Source organism: Procambarus clarkii, chromosome 76, assembly GCF_040958095.1.
Source record: "Procambarus clarkii isolate CNS0578487 chromosome 76, FALCON_Pclarkii_2.0, whole genome shotgun sequence".
Taxonomy (NCBI): domain Eukaryota; kingdom Metazoa; phylum Arthropoda; class Malacostraca; order Decapoda; family Cambaridae; genus Procambarus; species Procambarus clarkii.
Genome location: NC_091225.1, coordinates 11,605,828 through 11,632,881, shown reverse-complemented (window position 1 = coordinate 11,632,881; position 27,054 = coordinate 11,605,828). Strand labels below are relative to the sequence as shown.

The following is a 27,054-nucleotide window of genomic DNA, read 5'->3' as shown; positions in this document are numbered from 1 at the left end:
TCGCAGGACTCCGGGTCGAAGGTGTCACTGACCCCACAGGCAGCAGACGTAAGCAAAACAGAGAGTCACCCAGAGACAAAGGGTGAGAGCAACCCTCAAACTCGCTGGAAGTGAGGGGGGGACTCTGGGGTCACATCCATCGGACCCATGCGCCCCCAGGGGTTTCCCAGGGTCCCGAACGTTTACTGTAAGAGGACTCACGCTCAGGTAATCCCAGGCAGGGTACTGCTAACCGGCACCCAAAGCTACCAAACAACTTTCTAAGAGCTGAACCCCCGGGACGTGTACACTCACGGGGACCTAGCAGGGGGTACCACCAGAAAATACTCAGAACACAAGGGACACAAGGGGCAAGAACGAAGGCAGACCCCCCACCAGGTAGATAAGCAAAAAAGAAAACCCCGCAAGAGGACAGCGTACCCAAGCGGAACAGAGCCGGCTGCCATGATTGGTAAAGACAAGCTGCACAGTACCCTGTGCCCCACCAATGCAAAACTGTCCCTTACTCTAAGGTGAACAAGGGAGACAGAACACCCGAGCACACAAAAAGCAGCCGAAAACCAAGCAGTAAACGGCCTAGCAGGGGCAGGACCCAAGTAACTTGTGGAAGGTGGCCCCAAGCCCCAAGGGCAGTACTTACAGGGGACCTAGGGAAGGGAACCCTAGGCGCATGCAGCCCGAGTACTGGAGAATCACTCCCGGCTCACGCACCACCTAGAAAACAGACACCACACTCTAGGTACAGTGCTGAAACAACCACTGGAGCCGAAGCACATAACCGGTGCCTATAGCATCAGCCGAAGAACTGATGGGTGGATAGCCGGCGTGGGAGGTCTGGGGCTCCCCCTTTCCCCTACCGGGGAGGGGGGAGCTGCGCAGACAGCGGTGCGGTGATGTGTGACGTCATACTAGTTTGCTTGTTTTCTGTTGAGTTCTATCCACTAGTTTGGCTTTAGGTAGCAATTTTCACCAGAATAGGGGTTTGTTTTGGAATGCTTACCTTTCTGGATGCTTGACCCGGTCGATGGCAGACATAGAATGCTTCCAACCATACGGGGGTTTCTATAGGTCATTGCTCCCCTTGCCTCTCTGAGGGGGCCAGGTTCTGGTCGTGGTCCCCGGTAGGCCCTAGAACTCTTTACACATGACTGATGCCAAAGTTTGACATTTGCATATCAGCCTGGTAGAGCTCCGGGGAGCCGACGGGGCTCCCCCAGAAAGAGCTGTAGTAGTGACAGGTGTGAAGGAACAAGAGGGTTCCATAAGGAAGGAATGGAGGACTAAAGACAAAGCTGCAGTGGCAGGGATATTAAAGGAGATAGGAATGGATGGACCTGAACGAGACAGAACAGTTTTTCCAGATTGGCCAGTACAACAGAGACAAAAAGAGAGTGCTCAAGGTAGTATTCTTGAGTGAGGTCATCAAAGAGGATATCCTAGTAAAGAAGAGCAAACTGAGATATGCAAGGAATTACAAAGAGGTATATCTTCAGAGGGACGTGACCAGGGACGAGATAGTAAGGGCAGCAGATGCAAGGAAAAGGTGCAGGGAGAGGGAAGGGAAACAGGGAACCTCAGCCTCCAGCCCAGCAATCCCAGAGGGAAGTAGGGAACCCCAATCCAGCAACTCGGGAACCCCAGAGGGGACTGCAACACCCCAACCCATCACCCAATAGGGCCCCCCTAACCCCCAGCACAAACCCTTCCTTGCCTCTGCACAATGCCCATCATATCACCCAAATCCTCCCTCTCCCCTTACCCCGAGTATTCCCTGCTTTTCCAGCCCCTGGTCATCTTCCTGCCCCAGGCAGGCCCAGGCAAGACCTATCCCCTCCATTCCCCACTCCACCTCTCCCCAAACCCCTGTCAACTACACCGCAGGAGGGCGTGCCCTCTCCCCAAGCAATCCCAGCTCCCTCACCCCAGGACTTCTTCCTGACCCAAGCAGGCCTGAGGAAGACCTAAGCCCTCCATCTCCCACTTCACCTCCCCCTGAATCCCTGGCAACTACCTCACTGGAGGATGAACCTACCCAAGTAGCAATGACCATGGAACAACTTCCTACACTTGTGGGGAGTGAGGGTGAAATTGGATGTAAGAAAGTAAGCTTCAAGGTAATGTACTCAAACATTAATTGGATTACCAATAAAGCAAGTGAACTGGCAGAAAAGGCGCAAGAAGAAAACCCAAATGTAATAGGACTCACGGAAACTAGATTGTCTGGAGTCATAACGTAATATGTTTCCAAAGGACTACTATGTAGTAAGGAAAGAGAGGGAAGGGAGGAGGTGGAGGAGTGGCCCTGCTGATAAGGAAGGACTGGAATTTTGATGAGATGGAAATTCTAGGCTGTGACGGGTTCAGAGATTATATAACAGGAACTATAACAATGGGTGGACCTAAGATAATAGTGGCAGTCATTTACAACCCTCCCATAAATGACAGAAGACCCAGACAAAAGTTTGATAGGAACAACATGGCAACCAATAATATAATAGAGAGAGCAGCTTCAGTTGCCTGCAGGAATGGCTCAAGACTCTTAATCATTGACGACTTTAACCATAGAAAGATAGACTGGGAGAATGGGGACCCACATGGTGGTGTAGATACATGGAGAGCTAAACTCTTGGAAGTGGCAACAGGGAACTTTCTGAGCCAGCATGTCAGGGAACCCAAAAGAGTGAGAGGGCTAGCTAGACTCAAATTGATATTCACCCTGAATGAGTCAGAAATAAGGGAAGGCAAGGTAATTATCAAAAGAAAGCACCAAACCGGGAAGACTATGTAGCACCATCAAAGTACGAAATAATCAGAGGGCGCTAAATATCACCAAGAATGCCAATACGAGAACAAAAACGCATAAGGCGAACGATATCAAAAGTATCCGATTCACCTAGAATTTTATCGAGAGACAAGTGACCGCGAGAGATGGTCGGAAAGCAAGACACACGCTCGTCCTGGAAGTCAGGACATTCAACACGTATATGCACAACTGTAAGAGGGACAACGCAATTCGGACAATAAGGAGCAGGGTGGCGCTACATTAAGTGACCGTGGGTTAAGCGGGTATGACCAACCCGCAGCCATGCCAAAGCAGTTTCCCACCGCCGGTTACGGTGGTAGGAGGAAGGCCACGGGGACACACTACGTTTGAGAGTACGCAGCTTGTTACCAACCACAGAGGACCAACAACCCTGCCAACGGGCAAGAATGGAAGAATGAATAACAGGATAAAAGTCGGAATAAGAAACACTTTTACGGGAGATGGGACAAGAACAGCTTCCTTAGCGGCAGCATCCGCACGCTCATTGAAAGAAACACCATTATGGCTGGGAACCCAGCAAAACTCTACTGATTTAAATTTACTAGAAATAAAAAACAGCCAATGTTGAATCTCAATGACCACCGGATGGACAGGATTAAGGGACCCTAGAGCCATGAGGGCACTACGAGAATCAACTACAACCACAAAGGAGGAATGAGAATGAGAAAGCAAGAGACGAAGAGCAGAGAGAATAGCATAAAGTACTGCCGTAAAGACGCTAGCCTCTGAAGGGAGGCGACACATAGAAGTACGGTCAGGAAAATCAACAGAGTAGCCCACACCGTCCGCAGACTTAGACCCATCAGTGAAGATGAAAATAGAGTGGGAGTGCGAAGAAAAGTGCTCTTGGAAGAGGCTTTTCAGAATAGTAGGAGGGGTAAAGGCTTTAGTAATACAAGTCAAGGACGTACAAAACTTGGGAAGGGGGACTCTCCACAGAGGTAAGGAAGGAACAATACAAGGAGAAACATTAGAAATATGAACAGAAAGAGAATCCTGTAAGCGAGATAACCGGACAGAAAGTGGGAGACAATGAAGAGGAACAGGAACCACAGGAGGAGGAAAAGTCAATGCACGACAGAGGCGAGAGGAAGGATGTTGGAAGGACCGTGCAAGATAGCGAAGACAGTAGCGATCACGGCGGTCCTGAAGGGAGAGAAAGCCAGTGTCAACATACAAACTAAGGGTGGGAGTCGAACGAAAGGCACCAGAGCTGAGACGCAACCCAGTATGGTGCAAAGCATCAAGACGGCAAAGAGTAGAAGGAGAAGCAGAAGAGTATGCAGGGCAACCATAATCGAGTTTAGACAGGACGAGAGATGAGTTCAAATAGAGGAGCGTGCGCCTATCCGCTCCCCAAGAAGTATGGGACAAAACCTTAAGGAGGTTAAGGGCCTTAGAGCATTCAACTCGGAGGTAAGAGATATGCGCTGACCAAGACACACGAGTGTCAAAGACTAACCCCAAAAGCTTCACGGAATCCCTGTACACAATGGGATGACCATAAAGGGACAAAGAGGGACGAAGAACGACATGCTTCCGAGTAAAAGTCATAGCACAAGTCTTAGACGCAGAGAACTTGAAGCCATGATCGGTGGCCCAAGACGACACGGCATCAATCGCAAGTTGAAGCCGCTGTTGAAGGAGAGGGGAATCATCACCCCGACAGCAAAGGGTAAGATCATCAACATAGAGAGCAGAGAAGACGCCAGAAGGAAGAGAGGAAAGGAGACCGTTGAGGGCAACTAGAAAAAGAGTAGTGCTCAGAACACTACCCTGGGGTACACCCTCATACTGCTGAAAAGGGGCAGAGAGAGCAGTACCAAGCCGCACTTAAAGGAACGACGAGACAGGAAGCTCCTGAGGAAGAGAGGGAGGTTCCCACGAAGGCCAAAAGAATGAAGTTGAGACAGAATATGATACCGTCAGGTAGTGTCGTAAGCCTTTTCCAGGTCAAAAAGGACGGCAACAACGGAGGTCTTCGCAGCAGAAGCAGTACGGATATAGACCTCCAAGTTCACCAGGACATCTGGTGTGCTGCGGCACTTGCGAAAACCAAATTGAGAAGGGGAGAGGTGGCGATAGTGCTCTAAGAACCACATCAAACGAACGTTGACCATACGTTCAAAGAGCTTGCAGACACAACTCGTGAGAGCAATAGGGCGGAAGTCCTTGGGGGATGACTCAAGAGACCCTGGTTTCCGAACAGGGAGGACAACAGCATCGAGCCAGTCTTCAGGGACTGACGACGACTCCCAGACCCGATTGTACAGACTCAGTAAATACTGAGACGTGCACGGAGGGAGATGGCGAAGCATTTCATAATGAATGCCATCGGAGCCCGCTGCCGTAGAACCACAAAGGGCTAGGGCAGATTGAAGTTCAGAGAGAGAGATGGGATCATTATAGGGAAGGTGAAGATAAGTACAAAAATTTAAAGGAGGAGATTCAAGGAGAGGCCTACGAAGAAGGAAGGATTGGGGGAGATGAGAACCAGAACTAACAGAGGAGAAATGGGAACCCACTTTGGTCGCAACCTGCAACGGGTCCGCCACAAGAGTACCATGAAGGTGAAGGACCGGTGAGACATCGGGAACGAACTTACCCGCAATCTTGCGAATACGCTTCCAGACCAGTGGAAGAGGAGTTTCGGACGTAACGGTGGAGACATAAGACTCCCAGCAAGCACGTTTAGCTGCACGGATGGTCCTACGGGCCACTGCACTCGCCTTCCGAAACAAAAGAAAAGACTCAACTGTCTGCCGGCGGTGATGTCTCTTCCAGGCTGCATGCTTACAGCGGACAGCCCCGAGCACAGTCCATACTCCACCAGGGAACGCACTTTCTCGTTCCCCGAGAGGAAGAGCGAGGAATAGAGTGGAGGGCAGCGTCAAAGACAGTGTCATGAAAAAGAAGGAAGGCGCGAGGGAGAGGTCAGAAATAACAGCACGGAGAGTAAAGAAGCGCCAGTCAGCCTTGGCAAACCGGCACCTAGGGAAGGAGAGAGGAGAACGAAAGGAGAAAAAAGTGACAAGGATAGGAAAATGGTCACTGCCATGGAGGTCATCAAGGACTCGCCACCCGAAATCTAAGGAAAGGGATGACGAGCACAGAGAAAGATCGAGACAAGAAAGGGAGCGAGTCTGAGAGTCCAAATGAGTGGGCTCACCAGAATTAAGAAGGGACAGGGAAGAAGAGAGGATGAAAGGTTCAAGGAGGCAACCCTGGGTGTTTGTCAGCACATCACCCCAAAGGGCATGACGACAATTGAAATAACCCAGCAGGAGCACAGGCTCTGGCAAGGAGTCTAGGAGGTGTTTAAGATCGGGAAGAGAAAGTGGGACAGTGGGGGGTAGATAAAGAGAACAAACCGTGTACCATCTGCGAACAAAGATACGGGCGGCAGAACAGTGGAGAGGCGAGGAAAAAAGTAAAGGGACAAAGGGAACATCGGAACGAATCAAGAGAGCAGAAGAATTATGGACCCCAGCTACAGCTGGGGGAGGGGAGAGAAAAGAATAGCTATGGAAGCTACCAGGACGAGAACCAAGCATCGGCTCCTGGAGACAGACAAAAAGGGGCGAAAACTGTGAAATGAGAAGTTGGAGGTCAAGGAAATTGGCGTAAAATCCACGGATGTTCCACTGGAGAAAAGACATCAGCAAAGAGAGAGAGGAGAGCAACAGAGAGCAAAGAAGAAACAAAGGTGAAGAAGGAACACAGCATGCTAAAAAAGCACAGAGTCAAGATCAGGGTCAGCGAAGTCAGGGTTAGGGGGCATGGGTAAACTGAGTAAAGAAGGAGGGCAAGAAGCAGGAGGACGGATCAAAGGTGGACGAGCAGGGTCTGGAGGAGAAGGAAGGGGAGGAGGGGGGGCAGAAACAGGGGGGCCCCCTGTTCCCCCACAGTAGGAACAGGGGGCACCACCACCAAAGCGGGAGGGAAAGGAATGATAGAATCAGAGAGAGGGGGTGAAGAAGAAAGCGAAGCTTTCTTACCGACAGGGGAGGAGGAAGAAGAGGAGCCAGGTTTCCTCTTCTGACGCAAAGATACAGGCGTCCCAGCAGCAACGTACTGGGCAACAGACTCCAGTGTCTCGATAGGAGAAGAAGAGAGAGAGCGAACACAACCATCAGGAGAGCGATGGACGTCGGCCCGCACAGTCAGGCGGCGTGGAGAGCCAGGAAACGGAGGAGAAGGACGGGAAGGAGGACTAGAAGGAGAGGAAATAGAAGACACAGGAGACGTGACAGACTGGGTAGAAAGAAGGGGAGCCCTAGACAGAGAACCAGGAGGGGGACCCTTCGGAACAGAACGGAAGGAAACAGGGGAGGTGGTGGTGGGTGTGTCCGGGTCTAAGGCTCGGAAACGGTTGTGAGATTGAGGAAGGCAGGAAGGATGAGGAGAGGAAGAGCGCACCACGCGAGCATAGGAGACACCGGCGAAAGAGGGGAGACGATGAACTTGGCGCCGAGCCTCAAGAAAAGACAAACGGTCTCGGTGCTTCAAGCTGAGGACAGCCGCCTCAAGTTTGTAGCGAATACATGCACGGGAGAAAGTAGGGTGGGCCTCACCGCAATTGAGGCAGCGGGCCTGGGAAGAAGTGCACTCTAACTTAGAGTGATCCTCGGTTCCACACAGGGGACAGAGAGAGACAGGACTAGAGCATTGGAGGGTACCATGCCCAAACCTCCAGCACTTACCGCAGAGCCTCGGAGAGGGAATACATTCCTGAACGGAGCATCTGACACCAGCAAGAATGACAGAGGGCAGAAGGGACCTACCATCAAAGGTAACCTTCACAACCCTAAGGGGCAGACGGCGATGACCACGAGGGGGACGAGTAAATGTATCCATCTGGAGTACAGAATGACCCTGAGGACATGCTTGATATCCTCGAGGATATGCTTGATATCCTCGTGGCAGTCCTTGAGATCCCTAACACCGGTCGCAACATGGTGCGGGAGGAGAACAGTGCCAACACTGGCATTCAATCGGGCGTTCTTTTGACCCGAACAGGGGTCTCGCCAAGGCAGGATAAGGCGGTCAAGCGGGTGGCTGCATCCTGAGAAGGAGCAGCAACGACACGGGTACCAAGACGAGTGGGGTTGAAGGTGATAGAGGCATCCACGGAATCGACAAGATGCCTATGAAGGGAAAAATCATCAGGAGCAGTTGAATCCAAAGGTAGGAGGTCAAAGTATTTAGTCCATGTATCAGAACCAAACAAAGCATGGAACGAAGTAGGATGGGATGGGAGCATACGAGAGCGGCTATGGCGGGGACGGCGATGAGAACCTTTAGAGAGAGACGGGTCGAAAGGTGCAGTAGTCGCAAAGGATGGAGCCGTGCAAGGGGACGAGACAGTCACCACAGCAGGCCTGGGGCTCGACCCAACCACAGAGGAGGGAGGGGAGCAGGGAGGAAGAGTCCGGTCTGGGCCTAAACCGGGTCCCGTAGCGGGGGCTACAGATCCCGGTCTTCCAGGATGGTCCGACTCAGGGGCCTGGTCGCCCACCCCACGAGCCTGGGTAATAGAAGGCAAGTCGTTATCCATACAGCAAACCAAACAAAAGAGATAGGACCTGGAACCAAGGGATACCACCTACCAGGGCAGCCAGGGAGGCCGAGCGCGGCCAGTGCAGGAAGGGTGTGACGTCCCCAGCGGTGCTCCCCCTTTTCAACTGGGGAGTCCTACTACTACGTTCATTCTCCCACACTGGTGCTAAGACCCCAGTCCCCCTATCGCCCCAGCCCGGACACCCAACCATCCACTCAGGGCGGCCTCTCACAGGCGACCCCTCCAGCGGATGGTCCAATGGCTCACAAGGCCCCTACATGGTGCCCTTCAGCACGTACACCACCCAAAGAGGGGGCAGGAGAGGGAGCACAGGCAACCTACACCCGTCCCAGGGAGGTGTATGTGAGCCCCTCACCACGGCAAGAGAAATAAGGGAAGTCAAAGTTGAGGCCCCCATAGGAATGAGTGACCAAAGTGTACCGACTTTTGAGTACTTGGTGGAGTTAGAAATAACCTATCCAAGGATGGGATCGGAGGGGAAAAGACTAAATTACCGAAGAGGAAAATATGACGAGATGAGGAACTTCCTAAGGGGAATACAATGGGAAATAGAACTTAGAGACAAGAATGTGCAGGACATGATGGATTTTGTCACCCAGAAGTGCCAGGAAGCTGCAGACAGGTTTATCCTGGTCCAGAAGGAGAAAAACGGAAAACAGAAAAACCCATGGTTCAACCAGGAATGCAAGGTAGCAAAGCAACTGAGTAAAAGAACATGGAGACACTACAGAAATAACAGAACACCGGAGAGCAGGGAGAGATACGAGAGGGCCAGAAATGAGTACCTTATAGTGAGGAGGGAAGCAGAGAGACAGTTTGAAAATGACGTAGCGAGTAAAGCCAAGACCCAACCAAAGCTGCTCCACAGCCACATCAGGAGGAAAACAGCAGTGAAGGAACAAGTGATGAAATTGAAAAAAGGGGAGAACAGATGCACAGAGAATGTCAAGGAGGTGTGTGAAGAACAAGAGATTCCAGGAGGTCTTCACAATAGAACAATGAGAAGCCCCTGCACTAAATGAAGAGGCGGCAAACCAAGCAACACACAGAAATCACAGTAACATGATGCATCAAATAAACAAAGCCACAAGAGCCATGACGAGGATTCGAACCTGCATCCGGGAACATCCCAGATGCTGCCTTAATCGACTGAGCTACGACATGGTTAAGAGAGTTGAAACCGAAGTTCTACTGAACTTACTGGATCCCGCAGCCTCTCCGAGACACAAACCAGGGTTTTACACAACTCCCCCATGCACTCGAGCTATGTCAATAGGCCTATTGACATAGAGAATTTGCTAGCCATTGATGTCATTCTGATCACTGAATCAGGTCTGTGAAGGAAATTACAGGAGGGAGTTTATTTCAGGGAAATTTTTGTACAAGTGTAGAGAGGGAGGTTTTGGGGGGTTAACGGTTGTAGGCTACCCTCTCCATCACGTGTTCACATCGTGAGAGAGGGGGCAGCGTCGTGAGGCAGGTACGCCATTGCCCAAGGCGCTTGGACCTCAGGAATGCTGAACTGTGATTGGTCAAGATGCTGAAGGATACTGCATGGCACTCTGGGCCGTCTTGGCGCCAAAATAGTTATTCTTACCAGGAACGTTGCTAACGAAGGACGTACTTTCTCGTGCTAAGGCCAAGCACTGGGAAATACCACCTGCATAGTCACTAAAGTCACTCTCATCTATCGTACTATCTTTCCGGGTGCCGTCCGTATGAATAGGTGTATTCAACGATATTAACATTGTGAACTTTGTCACCTAAGCCGCGTGATCGTGAGACGCCATCTCAGAGCAACTGGACTGAGGGAGGCTGTTATCATCGTGTATTAGTGACATCCGCCGTCTATCGTACCGTAGCTTCAAGGTACCGCAGTGAGACGAGCTAGAGAAGGTGTCAGTGTTATGAGAGAAACCTTAAATTCATAATTCCGAGGAATTAGCAGTGAACAGTGAAGGATTTTGTCATTCTCGTGTGCCGTGTAGCACCGCATACCGTTGTACCTGTTGTACCACTTCAGTAAGGAGGGTGTGGTACCACCATCAGCTGTGTGTGTAACTGTGTGCCACGTATACCCTTGGCGACCTTGAGCCGAGCGTCCCGCGTCTCCCTTGGTCTGTGTGTGGGGTCCACCACCCCGTGGACCCATGGTCCAGCCGACCATGTGTACGAAGTAGTGAGGACGTCTACTTCAGCAGCAGCAGCAGCAGAGTGGGGAATGGCAGACGTACGTATGTGTGTGTATGACGGGTCCGCGAGATTGATATAAGTACACTGTTTCCGTTTTTGGGTAATAAAACTCTGAAGCTGGGTTCGCCCCCAGTGTTCCGTCTGTCCTCTGTCCCTGTGACCACCTGGTGAGGTGAATGGGAATTGGAGACGTGTGAGTCTACCCTGTTTGACGTCATCAAGTTGAGGCTGAGCCCACCTGTGAGGTTGACGTGTGTGAGGACACCTACACACATTCAGTGGTGGAGTAAAGTGATCTTTAATTATTTCCATTTCTCTATATGTGCCCTGTATGTAATTCTATTGTAATTGTTTCCCGTTTCAGCAGTAAAGTGGTAACAGGGAGGTTTCCCTTGGTTATTGATAATTTTTAATTATATTGGCCAGCGCTTATTTTACTGTTGTGTTGTGGTAAAGTTGTGAATTATTGGAAAGATAATTTACTGAAAGATCATTTACAAGTTTTGCCGTGAGTAGCAAGGATGTACTGTGATGTACCGTGTGTGAATTGTAGACAAGTTGCTTCCTTGGTTGAACGCGTTGTGCACTGTGAAGGATTCCGTGAGAATTAAAGTCATTTAACGTCACCGGGGGATCACGATTTACTTAACGAGGTCATTGTTGCTTTGTTAAACACCGTTGTGATTAACGTTGATTCGTGTAACGGCAACAGTCACAGTGAAGTTCATGCAGTGGAGGAATTGTCAAGTGAAGACTAACGTAGTGTTGACGATTTAACGAGCTGTCGTTAATTAAGTTGTGATTAACGTATGGGGTTGACCGGTCTGACATGATCGGAGTCAATTGCGCTGTCATTAAGCTGCTTTAATTCGTTGGATTGATCAGATCTGTCTGCGGACAGAGGGATTAAGCACTTCGTAGCTAATTAAGGAGAATTAGTAACCGCCACTTAGTGAATTCACCAGGTGTTGATGTTGTTGTTTACACGGAGTGTTGTAACCTTGTGTGTGGTACAGTAGTCTACCCTCGTTAAGGTAATCTTGTCCTAAGACCGGAAGTGAACTGTCAGTTGAGAGACAGTAGGCTTCATCAATACTCGTCTGAATTAATAGGCTGTTGATTCCAGTAATTAATTGGGAATTACTCACCGAATGTTTGACTTTCAAGTTGATGTAATTAATTGATTTACGAGTTATTGCTGCCATTTAAGTGTCGTTGAGACACGTGTGTGTTAACGTAATTGTTTAAATTCAATTAGTGTAACTTTTGTTGTTGATTGTCCTGAGAGACAAGTGTCAACGTAAGATTTTTATAAGGGATTATCATTCTTGGATTAACTGCCTTGTTACTTGGTACCTCGTTGAGGGCAGCGAGCGCCAGTCAAGTTTTGTGATTATAGTATTTGTTCACCGTGAAGCCGTGACAATATTGATTGCAAGCTTGCGTCACCAGTGGGCACCACTTTGTTCAGTTAGTGTCATTAGTCAGTCAGCGACGACGGGATATGTATACCGTGGGTCCATCAGGCTATTGAATAGCTGTTCTTTAATGCGCCACTGAAGTGACAGTAAAGTAACGTAAACTCTTTGTTGTAGTAGTTCGTTTTTTTGTGAATAAATTCTTATATTTTAGAAAACGGTCTTTATGTCAAACCTTCCAATATTACTGCCTATCAAGTCTATTATTACTTCATATCAAGTCTGTATCTAAAGCTCGAGTCCATTGCACAGCACCACACTTCTATAAATAACGAAGTGAGAATCCGTTGGCTACCCTTTATTAGTTGTCAAACTAGGAGGAGCCAGCGACCTAAGTGACAGGTGTTACCCGAGTGGTTTCGCCTGGCGGTTTGCTCCCGCGGTCCTATGATCTTAGGCTTTAAGGTTAAATATCTGCCACTGGCAGCTCTTGCTGTTTAAGGTCTGCCTCTCTTGCCAGGTAGTTACGATTAACCTAACATCAATAGGAATTAATTCATTTGATAATTGTCAAAGAAAAAAAACTCAACACACACACCACCTGTTGATTGACGGTTGAGAGGCAGGACCAAAGAGCTAGAGCTCAACCCCCGCAAGCACAAATAGGCGAGTACAAATAGATGAGTACACTGCCTGACCAGTTGTGGTCAGGCAGCCGTGGTAGGCAGAAGTGGGTCTGGGTAGCTCTTGGGACGCTAGTGAATTAGGAGGGATAATCAAGTCACATTGAACTGAAAAAGTGTATATGAGTGATTGAATAACTAGTAAGCTGCCTCAAACCACAAGAAATTGAAGAGAAGAAAGTAGAAATAGCACCATTGATAATAAGCGTTGAGCACAGTGTGGCATTGTGGAATAGTGGAGCCGACTAGCGTGGACGTGACCTCACCAGCTGTGATGCCGAGACCTCACACCTGACGAACCGCGTGGAGTACTTTCTCACCTTTTGTGTGGAAGAGCCAGGAAGGGCTTCAAGATCAATCACCAGCAGGGACGAGGAGGAGGACAGAATTAAAGACAAACTAATAGATAAATTTGTAGAGAGACGGAGCGATTGGATGGAGGATCTAATCCAAAGGATTAAAAGCGAGTTATTTCAACAAATACATGACGCAGTGGAGAGACAGAAACAAGAGCTTATGCTCTATATTCAGGAAGAGATTATGAAGGGAAGAGAGGGCTGGTAGAGGGAATGTGCTCGGATCACAAATGAATTAGGAAAGATTAACAGCATGGCTAAGGACGGGATTAGTAGGGGATGGGTTAGTGAGTGCGGTTGGGATTATTCAGGGGAGAGGCTACCAGCATGAGAGTGACTCACTGAGAAGAAGGACCATTATAATACACGGATTACTCGAATCTGGGACACCAGCACTTCAGCTCCACCTCAACTTTGGCCTTCGACATCCAAGCAGCCACTTTTCCGGAGCTTCAGGGAAGAGGAACTTTGACCCCCACACACCGGCAACATCCCAGCCACTCATCGAGCCCGCCATTGCCGCCTCCACCCCATTCCGGCCAATCACTGTATAGCACAGTAAAAGCTTTGATATGACGATGTGTACTGAATTTTGTAACTAGCTCATTAAGACTAACTTGTTTAGCTAAAATAATTTTATGTGGATCATCCCCTGAACTGAGACAAGAAAGGATAGAGACAGAAAAATATGAATTGCATGAGATATTGAGATGTATTGGAGCAGGAATGGCAGAAAACGAGGTGGACATCAGCCGCTGGGTTGGACCTTACAATTGTACCAAGAATAGACTTGTTCTGATGCAATTCTCCAATGAGGAGGCTGTGGAGTACGTAATGAGGAACAAGCATTTACTCAGAGGAAGTGAAACCCATTACAATGTGTTTATAGAAAAGTTTATGACGAAAGATGAGCAAATAGCCCACAAGGCGAGATAACAAGCACGACACTGTACCCCTAGCCTCTCGCGTAGCCTCACCTCTCAGGTCACCTCCCAGGTCACCCCCCAGGTCATCCTCCCAACTCTGCCCTCCTATACCTCCCCCCCCCTGCTTCAGCCCCCAATAACTCCCCTGCCCCTTCCACATTTGCACTTCCCCAACAACTCCCCTGCCCCTGCTACATCACACCTGTCAACGACCCCAACAGGTCAAGCCATGCCCCTCCCCAATCCCACCTTCCAACCGCTCCTCCCCTACTACCCACTTCCTACTCCCCTTCCCCTTCTACCCCATTGCCTTCAATTCCACCTGCTTCATCCCATCTCCCACTGCACCCCTCTTCTCCTCACCCCCTCTGCACCCCCAGCTCCCATATAACTCCCTCACCTTGTGACCCCCTAACACCTTCTCCCATCTCCCTCTTCCTCTCTTCTACCCCAAAACCCCCACCTACCCCTGATTTCCACCTAACTAATACACCCTCTCTTCCACTCCCAGTACCCAAGCTCCTTTTTCCCCTCAGCCCTCTGCCCCAACTATCCCTCTCCCCCAACCTCTCGACCTGTATCTGACTTTCAGCCTCACTCTACCTCCCAGCACCCCTATGCCATTCAGACCCTCCCTAATTTTCAGACCCATTATACCCTTCCTACCCCCCTAAATGCCCAGACCCCATTCACCTACCAGGCACCCCCAGGCACCCCCCCCCCCCAGCACCTTCCCCAGACAGCCCACCTGTCCCCATTCATCCCACAGACACCCCCCAGTCCCCCCCAGACCCAGGGTGAAAGGGGGAGCTCTGGCACCAGAGTTTCCAAGAAGAGTCTCAAGGTTTGGTACACCAATGCTGATGGGGTATCCAATAAAGCAGAAGACATAAAGTAAAGAGTTAGTTAGGCAGACCCATAGTTGCAATAGTGGAAACTAAAATAAATGGCATGATCTCAAATGCAATCTTTCCAGAGGGGTACCAGGTGATAAGAAAAGAAAGGATACAGAGACAGGGAGGGGGAGTGCACTCCTAATAAAGCGGAAATGGAAGTTTGATGACCTGGAAAATCCGGGTACCAATGAAAGCACGAACTCCATACATGGAACTCTGACAGCTGATGGGAAGAAGATTGTAATCTTGATACTCTACAATCCCGCACCAAACAGTAGAAGGCCCAGGCAGGAGTATGAGGACAGCAACAAGGCATGTATAGATGAACTGCAGAGGGCATCAACTGCAGTTCATCTGCAGTTGATGCATCAGAGGGCGCATAGAATGAGAGCGAAGCTGCTGGTCATGGGGGACCTAAATCACGGAGAGATAAATTGAGAAACAAGGAATCCCCATGGCGGGGAGGAAACGTGGGGAGCGAAGTTGTAGACGTTATTGACAGAAATTTCCTAACACAGCATGTGAAGGAAGACACAAGGGAAAGAGGAGGGGATACGCCGAGCCTATTAGACCTAATTTTCACCCAGTATGTAGAAGACATCGAGCATTTGAAACATGAAATACCACTAGGAGCCAGTGACTATGGTGTCCTAGTCATTGACTACATAATGGAACTTAAAATTGTGACCAAAGGACAAGAGGTCCAGGAAAGGAGACTTGATTACAGAAAAGGGGACTACAGACGGATAAGGGACTTTCTGGGAGGAGTGCAGTGGGAGGAAGAAATTAGAGGAAAAACAGTGCAATATATGATGAACCCAGTCAAATGGAAATGCAAGGAGGCTGAAGAGAGATTTATTCCAACAGTAAAGGAAAAAAGCAGGAGGGAATATAATAACTCATGGTTTAATAGACAGTGTCAGGAAGCAAAAGTGAGAAGCAGGGGGGAGTGGAGGAAGTAAAGAAGACAAAGGACAGAGGACAACAGGATTAGATGTAACAGAGCTAGGAACGATTACATTAACATAAGACGAGTATTGGAAAGAAATTATGAGAATGATATTGCAATCATAGCGAAAAAGCAATCTAAATTACTACATAGCCATATAAGAAGGAAGATGTCGGTAAATGACCAAGTGACACGACTGAGGAAAACAGAAAGGGCATATACTGAAAGTGACCAGAAATTCTGCGAGGCACTGAATGCAAGTTTCCATGGAGTGTTCACAACCGAGCCTGAGCCGCTCCCATTGTTAGAAGAGATTACCCTAGATGAAAGACTATCAGATATAGAGGTGACAGCAGAGGAGGTAATGAAACAGTTGACAACACTGGATGCAACTAAAGAGGTTGGACCAGACAAAGTATCGCCGTGGATACTAAGAGAAGCAGCGCAGGCTCTCAGCGTGCCTCTGGCAATGATCTTTAAAAAGTCACTTATGTCGGGAGAATTGCCCAGTTGCTGGAAGAAGGCAAATATCGTACCGATCTTCAAGAAAGGAGATAGGGAGGAGGCATTTAACTACAGACCCGTATCACTGACAAGCATCCCCTGCAAAATACTGGAAAGAATAATTAGGCTAAGACTTGTCGAGCACCTGGAGAGCATTGGGTTTGTAAACAAACACCAACATGGGTTCTGGACAGGGAAATCATACCTAACAAACCTTTTGGAATTCTATGATAAAGTAACAAGGATAAGGCAGGACAGGGAAGGCTGGGCAGACTGCATATTTCTAGACTGCCAAAAGGCCATTGATACAGTACCGCACATGAGACTGATATACAAACTTGAGAAGAAGGCAAGGCCCTAGCATGGGTAAGGAACTACCTAACAGGAAGGAGCCAGAGAGTAATGGTAAGTGGGGAGAAGTCGGACTGGCGAACAGTAACGAGTGGAGTACCTCAAGGATCGGTGCCGGGACCAATCCTCTTTCTAATTTACGTAAATAATATGTTTACAGAAGTGGAATCCTACATGTCAATGTTCGCAAATGATGCAAAATTAATGAGTAGAGTTGTGCCAGATGAGGATTGTAGGGTCCTCCAAAAGGACCTGGACAGGTTGCAGAGATGATCAGAGAAATGGCTACTGGAGTTCAACACGAGTAAATGTAAAGTTATGGAAATGGGAATCAGGTGATAGGCGACCAAAGGGACAGTACACAATGAAGGGGAACTGCCTACCTGTAACGATTCGAGAAAGAGACCTGGGAGTGGACATAACACTAACTCCTGAGGCACATGTAAATAGGATAATGACAGCAGCGTACTCTACACTGGCGAAAACTAGAACTTCATTCAGAAACCTAAGTGAGGAGGCTTTTAGGGTGCTTTTACACTGCCTACATGAGACCAGTCTTAGAGTATGTCGCGCCATCATTGAGTCCCCACCTGAAGAAACACATAAGGAAACTAGAAAAGGTTCAGAAGTTTGCGATGAAGCTTGTCCCAGAGTTACGAGGGATGGGATATGAAGAGCGCCTGAAGGAACTGAACCTTACGACATTAGAAAAAGAAGGGAGAGAGGAGATATGATAGGAACATAAAATACTCAGGAGAATTGACAAAGTGGAAATAGATGAAATGTTCACACGGAATAGTAACAGAACGAGGGGACATGGGTGGTAGCTGGAAACTCAGATGAGTCACAGAGACGTTAGGAAGTTTTCTTTTAGCGTGAGAGTAGTGGAAAAATGGAATGCACTTAAGGAGCAGGTTGTGGAAGCAAACTCTATTCATAATTTTAAAACTAGATATGATAGGGAAATGGGACAGGAGTCATTGCTGTAAACAACCGATGGCTAGAAAGGCGGGATCCAAGAGCCAATGCTCGATCCTGCAAGCACAAATAGGCGAGTACATATAGGTGAGTACAAACACACACACACACAGTAAGCAGCCAGTAACAGCTTTCTAACTCCCAGGTACATATTTACTGCTAGGTAACAGGTGCATCAGGGTGAAAGAAACTCTGCCAATTTGTTTCAACTATGACCAGGGATCGATCCCCGGTCATTAGGATTATGAGTCCCAAGCTCTGTCCACTCAGCCATGGCCCCTATCGTGTGCGTGCGCGTGTGCGTGCATGACTGAGCCACGGCACGACAACCAGAACTTGTCAAATTATGTTGAGAATTGCAAAAATTATACCAAAAATTACACCTGAAAATTGCTGTAGGTCAAGAATTTTCTCGACGAATGACCTTAAAAATGGGCCATAAAATAGTGTAAAAATAGTTTGTTTGGCCGTGTCGAAGATTAGGGTCCGTCAGCCTCGTCAGCAGGTCCACGAGGGAGGTAACGTCGATATGTAGAGATGACTGATACACGACTGACACACTATGTTGGCTGGCTGACACACTATGTTGGCTGGCTGACACACTATGTTGGCTGGCTGACACACTATGTTGGCTGTGACACATTATGTTGACTGTGACACATTATGTTGACTGACACATTATGTTGGCTGGCTGACACATTATGTTGGCTGGCTGACACATTATGTTGGCTGGCTGACACATTATGTTGGCTGGCTGACACATTATGTTGGCTGTGACACATTATGTTGACTGTGACACATTATGTTGACTGGCTGACACATTATGTTGGCTGGCTGACACACTACGTTGGCTGGCTGACACATTATGTTGACTGTGACACATTATGTTGGCTGGCTGACACATTATGTTGGTTGGCTGACACATTATGTTGACTGTGACACATTATGTTAGCTGGCTGACACATTATGTTAACTGACACATTATGTTAACTGACACATTTTGTTGACTGGCTGACACACTATGTTGGCTGGCTGATACATTATGTTGACTGTGACACATTATGTTGGATGGCTGACACACTATGTTGGCTGGCTGACACACTATCTTGACTGGCTGACACATTATGTTAGGTACCTGACACATTATGTTGGTTGGCTGACACATTATGTTGGCTGGCTGACACATTATGTTGGCTGGCTGACACACTATGTTGGCTGGCTGACACACTATGTTGGCTGGCTGACACACTATGTTGGCTGGCTGACACACTATGTTGGCTGGCTGACACACTATGTTGGCTGGCTGACACACTATGTTGGCTGGCTGACACACTATGTTGGCTGGCTGACACACTATGTTGGCTGGCTGACACACTATGTTGGCTGGCTGACACACTATGTTGGCTGGCTGACACACTATGTTGGCTGGCTGACACACTATGTTGGCTGGCTGACACACTATGTTGGCTGGCTGACACACTATGTTGGCTGGCTGACACACTATGTTGGCTGGCTGACACACTATGTTGGCTGGCTGACACACTATGTTGGCTGGCTGACACACTATGTTGGCTGGCTGACACATTATGTTGGCTGGCTGACACACTATGTTGGCTGGCTGACACACTATGTTGTCTGGCTGACACATTATGTTGTCTGGCTGACACATTATGTTGTCTGGCTGACACATTATGTTGTCTGGCTGACACATTATGTTGGCTGACACATAGTGTTAGCTGGCTGACACATGTTGGCTGTGTTATGAAGCCCCCGTAGCCTAGTGAGGTCAATCTACCTGGTGATAGTTATTCTTCCCACCTGACCAGAGGTTTGGATGACAGGGGAAGGAAGTTAACTGAATAAACGTCAGTAAATTATTACTGAAAAGAATACATGCAGAGTACAAGCATCTTATAGATGCCGAAATGAGATGTCGACATTTTGTGACGAAGTGACGCAGTCGGGGGTCGTGACGCGTCACATTAGTTGCTACAGTCTTCAAGAATAGACGTACGCCATTGCCTCTTTGGAAGGTTGAATATAGTTCGCGGTTGAGTGTTTGAGTGACGGCTACAGTGTACAACTGGTGAGGAAGGTGCCGGGGACATGAAGTATATCATTTCTCAGTGATCATGAAGACATTAGGGATGGCCTGAAGCCTGCATGGTGGTCGTATTTCTGTGTGGACCCTAATGTGATATATTCTTAAGTAGAGGAAAGTAAGCAGGTGTTTCTGTGTGAAGCCTGCCAGGCGACCTTGTAGACTCAAGTCTGGACTGCGAGAAGCTGTGAGAGAGACAGTCCAAAAGGATTTTGGTGAACGATCAGGAATAGCTCCATTTTGGGGCGCCAGTAGACGAGGTTGCCACATCGTCCTTTCTGCGGTTTGTGTGGGAAATGTTCGAGGAAGAGCTTCATGTGTGAGGAAGATTATACGCTGGACTCCAAGCGTGGAGCTGAACTTCAAGCGTGGAGCTGAACTTCAAGCGTGGAGCTGAACTTCAAGCGTGGAGCTGAACTTCAAGCGTGGAGCTGGACTTCAAGCGTGGAGCTGAACTTCAAGCGGTAGAGGTGAACTTCAGTGGTAGTATGGAACTTCGAGTGTAGTGGAGCCACACGTTTGTTCTGTGAAGCCGCATAGAGGAACTTCACAGGCATTGAGTGGGAGACTTCAACTAGCAGAAAATGTTGGAGTTTAGTGCAGTTTGAGGAAACCTGGAGATGATATTAGTGTTGGCGGTGTACAGCAGCCTAGGGTACTGTTCTGTAACAATATTATATATATTATTAAATATGACCGAAAAAGTAAGATTAATAATTCTAACACAAATTTTCTCAATCTTTCGTACATTTCTTTTCACTGTTGGAGGTAAATCAAAAATCAATTCTCCAAAATTCATTTTTATTTCTAGTCTGACGCGACACGAGCGCGTTTCTTAAAACTTATTACATTTTCAAAGACTTTAGTTTACAAATACACAACTGAATAGAACTTACGCATCTCCGACTTTGTTTATATCTGCATTTGAGAGAGGTGGATGGGGTGAGGTGGCATTAATAGGGTATTAATTTCATCAACACAAGACAGAACAAGAGGTGGCATTAATAGGGTATTAATTTCATCAACACAAGACAGAACACGAAACAATGGGTATTGAATAGAAGTGATTGTAGAAAGCCTATTGGTCCATATTTCTTGATGCTTCTATATTGGAGCGGAGTCTTGAGGTGGGTAGAATATAGTTGTGCATTAATTGGCTGTTGATTGCTGGTGTTGACTTCTTGATGTGTAGTGCCTCGCAAACGTCAAGCCGCCTGCTATCGCTGTATCTATCGATGATTTCTGTGTTGTTTACTAGGATTTCTCTGGCGATGGTTTGGTTGTGGGAAGAGATTATATGTTCCTTAATGGAGCCCTGTTGCTTATGCATCGTTAAACGCCTAGAAAGAGATGTTGTTGTCTTGCCTATATACTGGGTTTTTTGGAGCTTACAGTCCCCAAGAGGGTATTTGAAGGCATAGACGACGTTAGTCTCTTTTAAAGCGTTCTGTTTTGTGTCTGGAGAGTTTCTCATGAGTAGGCTGGCCGTTTTTCTGGTTTTATAGTAAATCGTCAGTTGTATCCTCTGATTTTTGTCTGTAGGGATAACGTTTCTATTAAACAATATCTTTCAGGACCCTTTCCTCCGTTTTATGAGCTGTGGAAAAGAAGTTCCTGTAAAATAGTCTAATAGGGGGTATAGGTGTTGTGTTAGTTGTCTCTTCAGAGGTTGCATGGCGTTTTACTTTCCTTCTTATGATGTCTTCGACGAAACCATTGGAGAAGCCGTTGTTGACTAGGACCTGCCTTACCCTACAGAGTTCTTCGTCGACTTGCTTCCATTCTGAGCTGTGGCTGAGAGCACGGTCGACATATGCGTTAACAACACTCCTCTTGTACCTGTCTGGGCAGTCGCTGTTGGCATTTAGGCATGATGTAACAGTCATGGAAAAGAGCGGAGGTTTCCACACTGCAGTCTACACTAAGGAAACGAACATAGGAATGTGCCTAAATGCCAACAGCGACTGCCCAGACAGGTACAAGAGGAGTGTTGTTAACGCATATGTCGACCGTGCTCTCAGCCACAGCTCAGAATGGAAGCAAGTCGACGAAGAACTCTGTAGGGTAAGGCAGGTCCTAGTCAACAATGGCTTCTCCAATGGTTTCGTCGAAGACATAATAAGAAGGAAAGTGAAACGCCATGCAACCTCTGAAGAGACAACTAACACAACACCTATACCCCCTATTAGACTATTTTACAGGAACTTCTTTTCCACAGCTCATAAAACGGAGGAAAGGGTCCTGAAAGATATTGTTAATAGAAACGTTATCCCTACAGACAAAAATCAGAGGATACAACTGACGATTTACTATAAAACCAGAAAAACGGCCAGCCTACTCATGAGAAACTCTCCAGACACAAAACAGAACGCTTTAAAGGAGATTAACGTCGTCTATGCCTTCAAATGCCCTCTTGGGGACTAAGCTCCAAAAAACCCAGTATATAGGCAAGTAGTAAGTAATTATCAAAAGAAGGCACCAAACCGGGAAGGCTATGTAGCACCATCAAATACGCAAAATAATCAGAGGGCGCTAAATATCACCAAGGATGCCAATACGAGAACAAAAACGCATAAGGCGAACGATATCAAAAGTATCCGAGTCACCAAGAATTCTATCGAGGGACAGGTGACCGCGAGGGGCGGTCGGAAAGCAACACACACGCTCGTCCTGGAAGTCAGGACATTCAAGAAGGACATGCACGACCGTAAGAGGGACAATGCAACTAGGACAATAAGGAGCAGGGCGGCGCTCCATCAAGTGACCATGGGTTAAGCGAGTATGGCCAATACGCAACCTCGCCAGAGCTGTTTCCCACCGCCGGTTACGGTGGAAGGAGGACGGCCACGAGGAAACACAACATTTAAGAGTACGTAGCTTGTTACCAGTAACAGACAACCAAGAAGCCTGCCAACGGGTAAGGACTGAGGAATGGATAACCGGGTAAAAGTCGGAATACGGAATGCCTTTACGAGAGATGGGACAAGAGCGGACAGCTTCCTTAGCGGCAGCATCCGCACGCTCATTTAAAGACACGCCAATATGGCTGGGAACCCAACAAAACTCAACCGACTTAAATTTACTGTGAACGAGAAACAGCCAATGCTGGATCTCGACAACTACCGGATGAACTGGATTAAAGCACCCGAGAGCCATGAGGGCACTACGAGAGTCAACAACAACCACAAAGGAAGACTGACAACGAGAAAGCAGGAGACGAAGAGCATAGAGAATAGCATAAAGTTCCGCTGTAAAGATGCTAGTCTCCGGAGGCAAGCGACACATATAAGTGCGATCAGGAAAAACAACAGAGTAGCCAACACCGTCCGCTGACTTAGACCCATCGGTGAAGACAGAAACGGAGCGGGAGTGAGAAGAAAAGTGCTCGAGGAAAAGGCGTTTTAGAACTGTAGGAGGGGTAAAAGCTTTAGTGATACGAGTCAAGGATGTACAAAACCGCGGAAGAGGGACCCTCCACGGGGGCAAAGAAGGAACAACACGAGGAGAAACATCAGAAATACGAACGGAAAGAGAATCCTGTAGGCGAGATAACCGGACAGAAAGAGGGAGGTGGTGAAGAGGAACAGGAACCGCAGGAGGGGTAAAAGTTAAAGCACGACAGAGGCGAGAGGAAGGATGTTGCAAGGACCGCGCAAGATAGCGAAGACAGTAGCGATCACGGCGGTCCTGGAGAGACAGGAAGCCAGTGTCAACATACAAGCTAAGGACGGGAGTCGAACGAAAGGCACCAGAACTGAGGCGCAACCCAATATGGTGCAAAGCATCAAGACGGCGAAGAGTAGAAGGAGAAGCAGACGAGTAAGCAGGGCAACCATAATCGAGCTTAGACAGGACGAGAGAGGAATGTAAAGCAAGGAGAGTGCGCCTATCTGCCCCCCAAGAAGTATGGGACAAGACCCGAAGGAGGGTAAGGGACTTAGAGCACTCAACACGGAGGTAAGAGATATGGGGAGACCAAGACAAACGAGTGTCAAGGAATAACCCCAAAAGCTTCGCGGAATCTTTGTATTCAAGGGGATGACCATAAAGTGACAAAGAGGGACGAAGAACAACCCGTTTCCGCGTAAAAGTCATGGCACAAGTCTTAGAAGTAGAGAACTTGAAGCCATGACCTCTGGCCCAAGACGACACGGCATCAATCGCAAGTTGAAGCCGGCGTTGAAGGAGAGGCGAATCATCACCCTGACAACAAAGGGTAAGATCATCGACATAGAGAGCGGAGAAGACACCAGAAGGAAGAGAGGAAAGAAGACCATTGAGGGCAACCAGAAAAAGAGTAGTGCTCAGAACACTACCCTGGGGCACACCTTCGTATTGCTGAAAAGAGGGAGAGAGAGCGGTACCAAGGCGCACCCGAAAGGAACGACGAGAGAGGAAGCTGCGGAGAAAGAGAGGGAGATGACCACGAAGGCCAAAAGAATGAAGTTGAGATAGGATATGATAACGCCAAGTGGTGTCGTAAGCCTTTTCTAGGTCAAAAAGGACGGCAACAACGGAGGTCTTCGCAGCAAAAGCAGTACGAATATAGACCTCCAAGTTCACCAGGACATCTGTCGTGCTGCGGCACTTGCGGAAACCAAATTGAGAAGGGGAGAGGAGGTGATGGTGTTCCAGGAACCACATCAGACGAACGTTAACCATACGTTCAAAGAGTTTGCAGACACAACTTGTGAGAGCAATAGGGCGAAAGTCCTTAGGGGAAGTACCCAGAGACCCCGGTTTGCGAACAGGGAGGACAACGGCATCGAGCCAGTCCTCAGGGACTGACGACGACTCCCAGATCCGATTATACAGACTCAGTAAATACTGAGACGTGCTCGGAGGGAGATGGCGAAGCATCTCATAATGAATACCATCGGAGCCCGCCGCCGTAGAACCGCAGAGGGCCAGGGCAGAACGAAGTTCAGAGAGAGAGAAGGGATCATTATAGGGAAGCTGAAGATGAGTGCAGAAATCTAAAGGACGAGACTCAAGGACAGGTTTACGAAGAAGGAAAGATTGGGGAAGATGAAGACCAGAGCTAACAGAAGAAAAGTGGGAACCCAGTTCGGAAGCGACCTGCAACGGGTCCGCCACAAGAGTATCATGGAGGTGAAGGACCGGTGAAACATCGGGAACGAACTTACCCGCTATCTTGCGGATACGCTTCCAGATCTGGGCCAGAGGGGTTTCGGACGTAATAGTCGAGACATAAGATGCCCAACATTCACGTTTAGCCGTACGGATGGCCCTACGGGCCACCGCACTCGCTTTCCGAAAGAAAAGAAAAGAATCGGTCGTCTGCCTACGGCGGTGCTTCTTCCAGGCTGCACGCTTACAGCGGACAGCCCGAGCACAGTCCGCATTCCACCAGGGAACGCACTTCCGTGGACCCCGAGAGGAAGAGCGAGGAATAGAGCGGAGGGCAGCGTCGAAGACAGTGTCATGAAAAAGGAGGAGAGCGCGAGAGAGGGGCAGAAGGGAGAGGTCAGAGAGAGTAGCACTGAGGGAAAATAGGGTCCAGTCCGCCTTAGCAAACTGCCACCTAGGGAAAGAGAGGGAAGGGCGAAAAGAGAAAAAGGAAACAAGGATGGGGAAATGATCACTTCCATGGAGGTCATCAAGAACCTGCCATGTGAAATCTAAGTAAAGAGAAGAAGAGCAGAGAGAAAGATCAAGACAAGAAAGGGTGCGAGTTCGAGAGTCCAAATGAGTGGGCTCACCAGAATTCAGAAGAGACAGGGAAGAAGAGAGGAGAAACGGCTCAAGGAGGCGACCCCGGGTATTCGTCAGAACGTCACCCCAAAGAGAATGACGACAATTGAAGTCACCCAGCAGGAGCACAGGCTCCGGCAAGGAGTCTAGGAGGTGTTTCAAATCAGGAAGAGAGAGCGGGACACTCGGGGGGAGATAAATGGAACAAACTGTGTACCATTTCCCCACAAAGATACGAGCAGCAGAACAATGGAGAGGCGAAGGAAAAAGTAAAGGAACAAAGGGAACATCAGCCCGAATCAAGAGAGCAGAAGAATTAGAAGCCCCAGCAATGGCTGGGGGGGGGAGAGAAAGGAATAGCCACGAAAACGACCAGGACGAGCACCAAGCATCGGCTCCTGGAGACAGACACAAAGGGGCGAAAACCGCGAAACCAGAAGTTGGAGTTCGAGGAAATTGGCGTAATAACCTCGAACGTTCCATTGAAGAATGGACAACGACGAGAAGAGAAAGGACAAAAACAGAGAACAAGGAAGAAACAAAGGCGAAAGACCAACAGAGCACGTTAAAGAATATCAGGGTCGGGATCAGGGTCAGCAAAGTCAGGGTTAGGGGGCATGGGTAAACTGAGCAAAGACGGAGGGAAGGAAACGGGAGAACAGATCAGAGGTGGGCGGGCAGGGTCCGGAGGAGGAGGAGGAGGAGGAGGAGGAGGAGACAACGGAGAGGAGCAGTCAAGGACAGCAGCAGGAAGAGGGGGAGTAGAAAGAGAGGAGCGCACCCCAGCAAGAGCAGCAACCGAAAGGGAAGCAGGGGCCAAAGAAACCTCCATAGCAGGAACAGGGGGCGCAAGCACTGAAACGGGAGGGGAAGGAGCAACAGAGCCAGAAGGAGGAGCTGAGGAAGAAAGCGAAGCCTTCTTACCCGCCGGGGAAGAGGAAGGAGAGGAGCCAGGCTTACGCTTCTGACTTAGAGAGACCGGTGTCCCAGCAACTACGTACCGGGCAACGGATTCCAGTGTCTCAACAGGAGAAGCCGAACGAGAGCACACACGACGGCCGTTAGGAGAGCGATGGACATCCGCCCGCACCGACAGGCGGCGGGGAGAGCCGATAGATGGAGGAAGAGGATGGGAAGGAGGATCGGAGGGGGACGAGGAAGGAGACACAGAAGACACGACAGACCGGGTAGAAGGAAGGGGAACCCCAGACAGAGGACCAGGAGGAGGATCCTTCGGGAGAGAACCCAAAGGGACAGAGGAGGGGGCAGTGGGCGCATCAGGGTCCAAGGCCTGGAAACGGTTGAGAGTCTGAGGAAGGCGGGAAGGACGAGGAGAGGAAGAGCGCAACACGCGAGCATAAGAGATATTAGCATAAGGCGGGAGCCGGCGAACCTGGCGCCTCGCCTCAGGAAAAGATAAACGCTCCCGGTGCTTCAAGTTGAGGACGGCTGCCTCAAGCTTGTAATGGACACACGCACGGGAGAAGGTAGGATGGGCCTCACCGCAGTTGAGGCAACGAGCCTGGGGAGAAGTGCACTCCGACTTAGAGTGACCTTCGCCACCACACAAAGGACAGAG

General features: G+C 48.8%; 2 protein-coding genes across 2 annotated transcripts in view; both read right to left on the bottom strand.

Moving 5' to 3' along the window:
- LOC123771540 (dynein axonemal intermediate chain 1) overlaps positions 1 to 27,054 on the bottom strand; it is a 312,924-nt gene that overhangs the window by 181,716 nt on the left and 104,154 nt on the right. The gene's annotated exons all lie outside the window — the stretch shown is intronic.
- The window catches only part of LOC138357152 (mucin-22-like), an 84,775-nt gene continuing 77,900 nt past the window's right edge, over positions 20,180 to 27,054 (bottom strand). The window contains exon 5 of the mRNA XM_069313806.1: positions 20,180 to 20,284. Coding sequence (XP_069169907.1) covers positions 20,180 to 20,284 — 105 coding nt within the window. The remainder of the gene's footprint in view (positions 20,285 to 27,054) is intronic.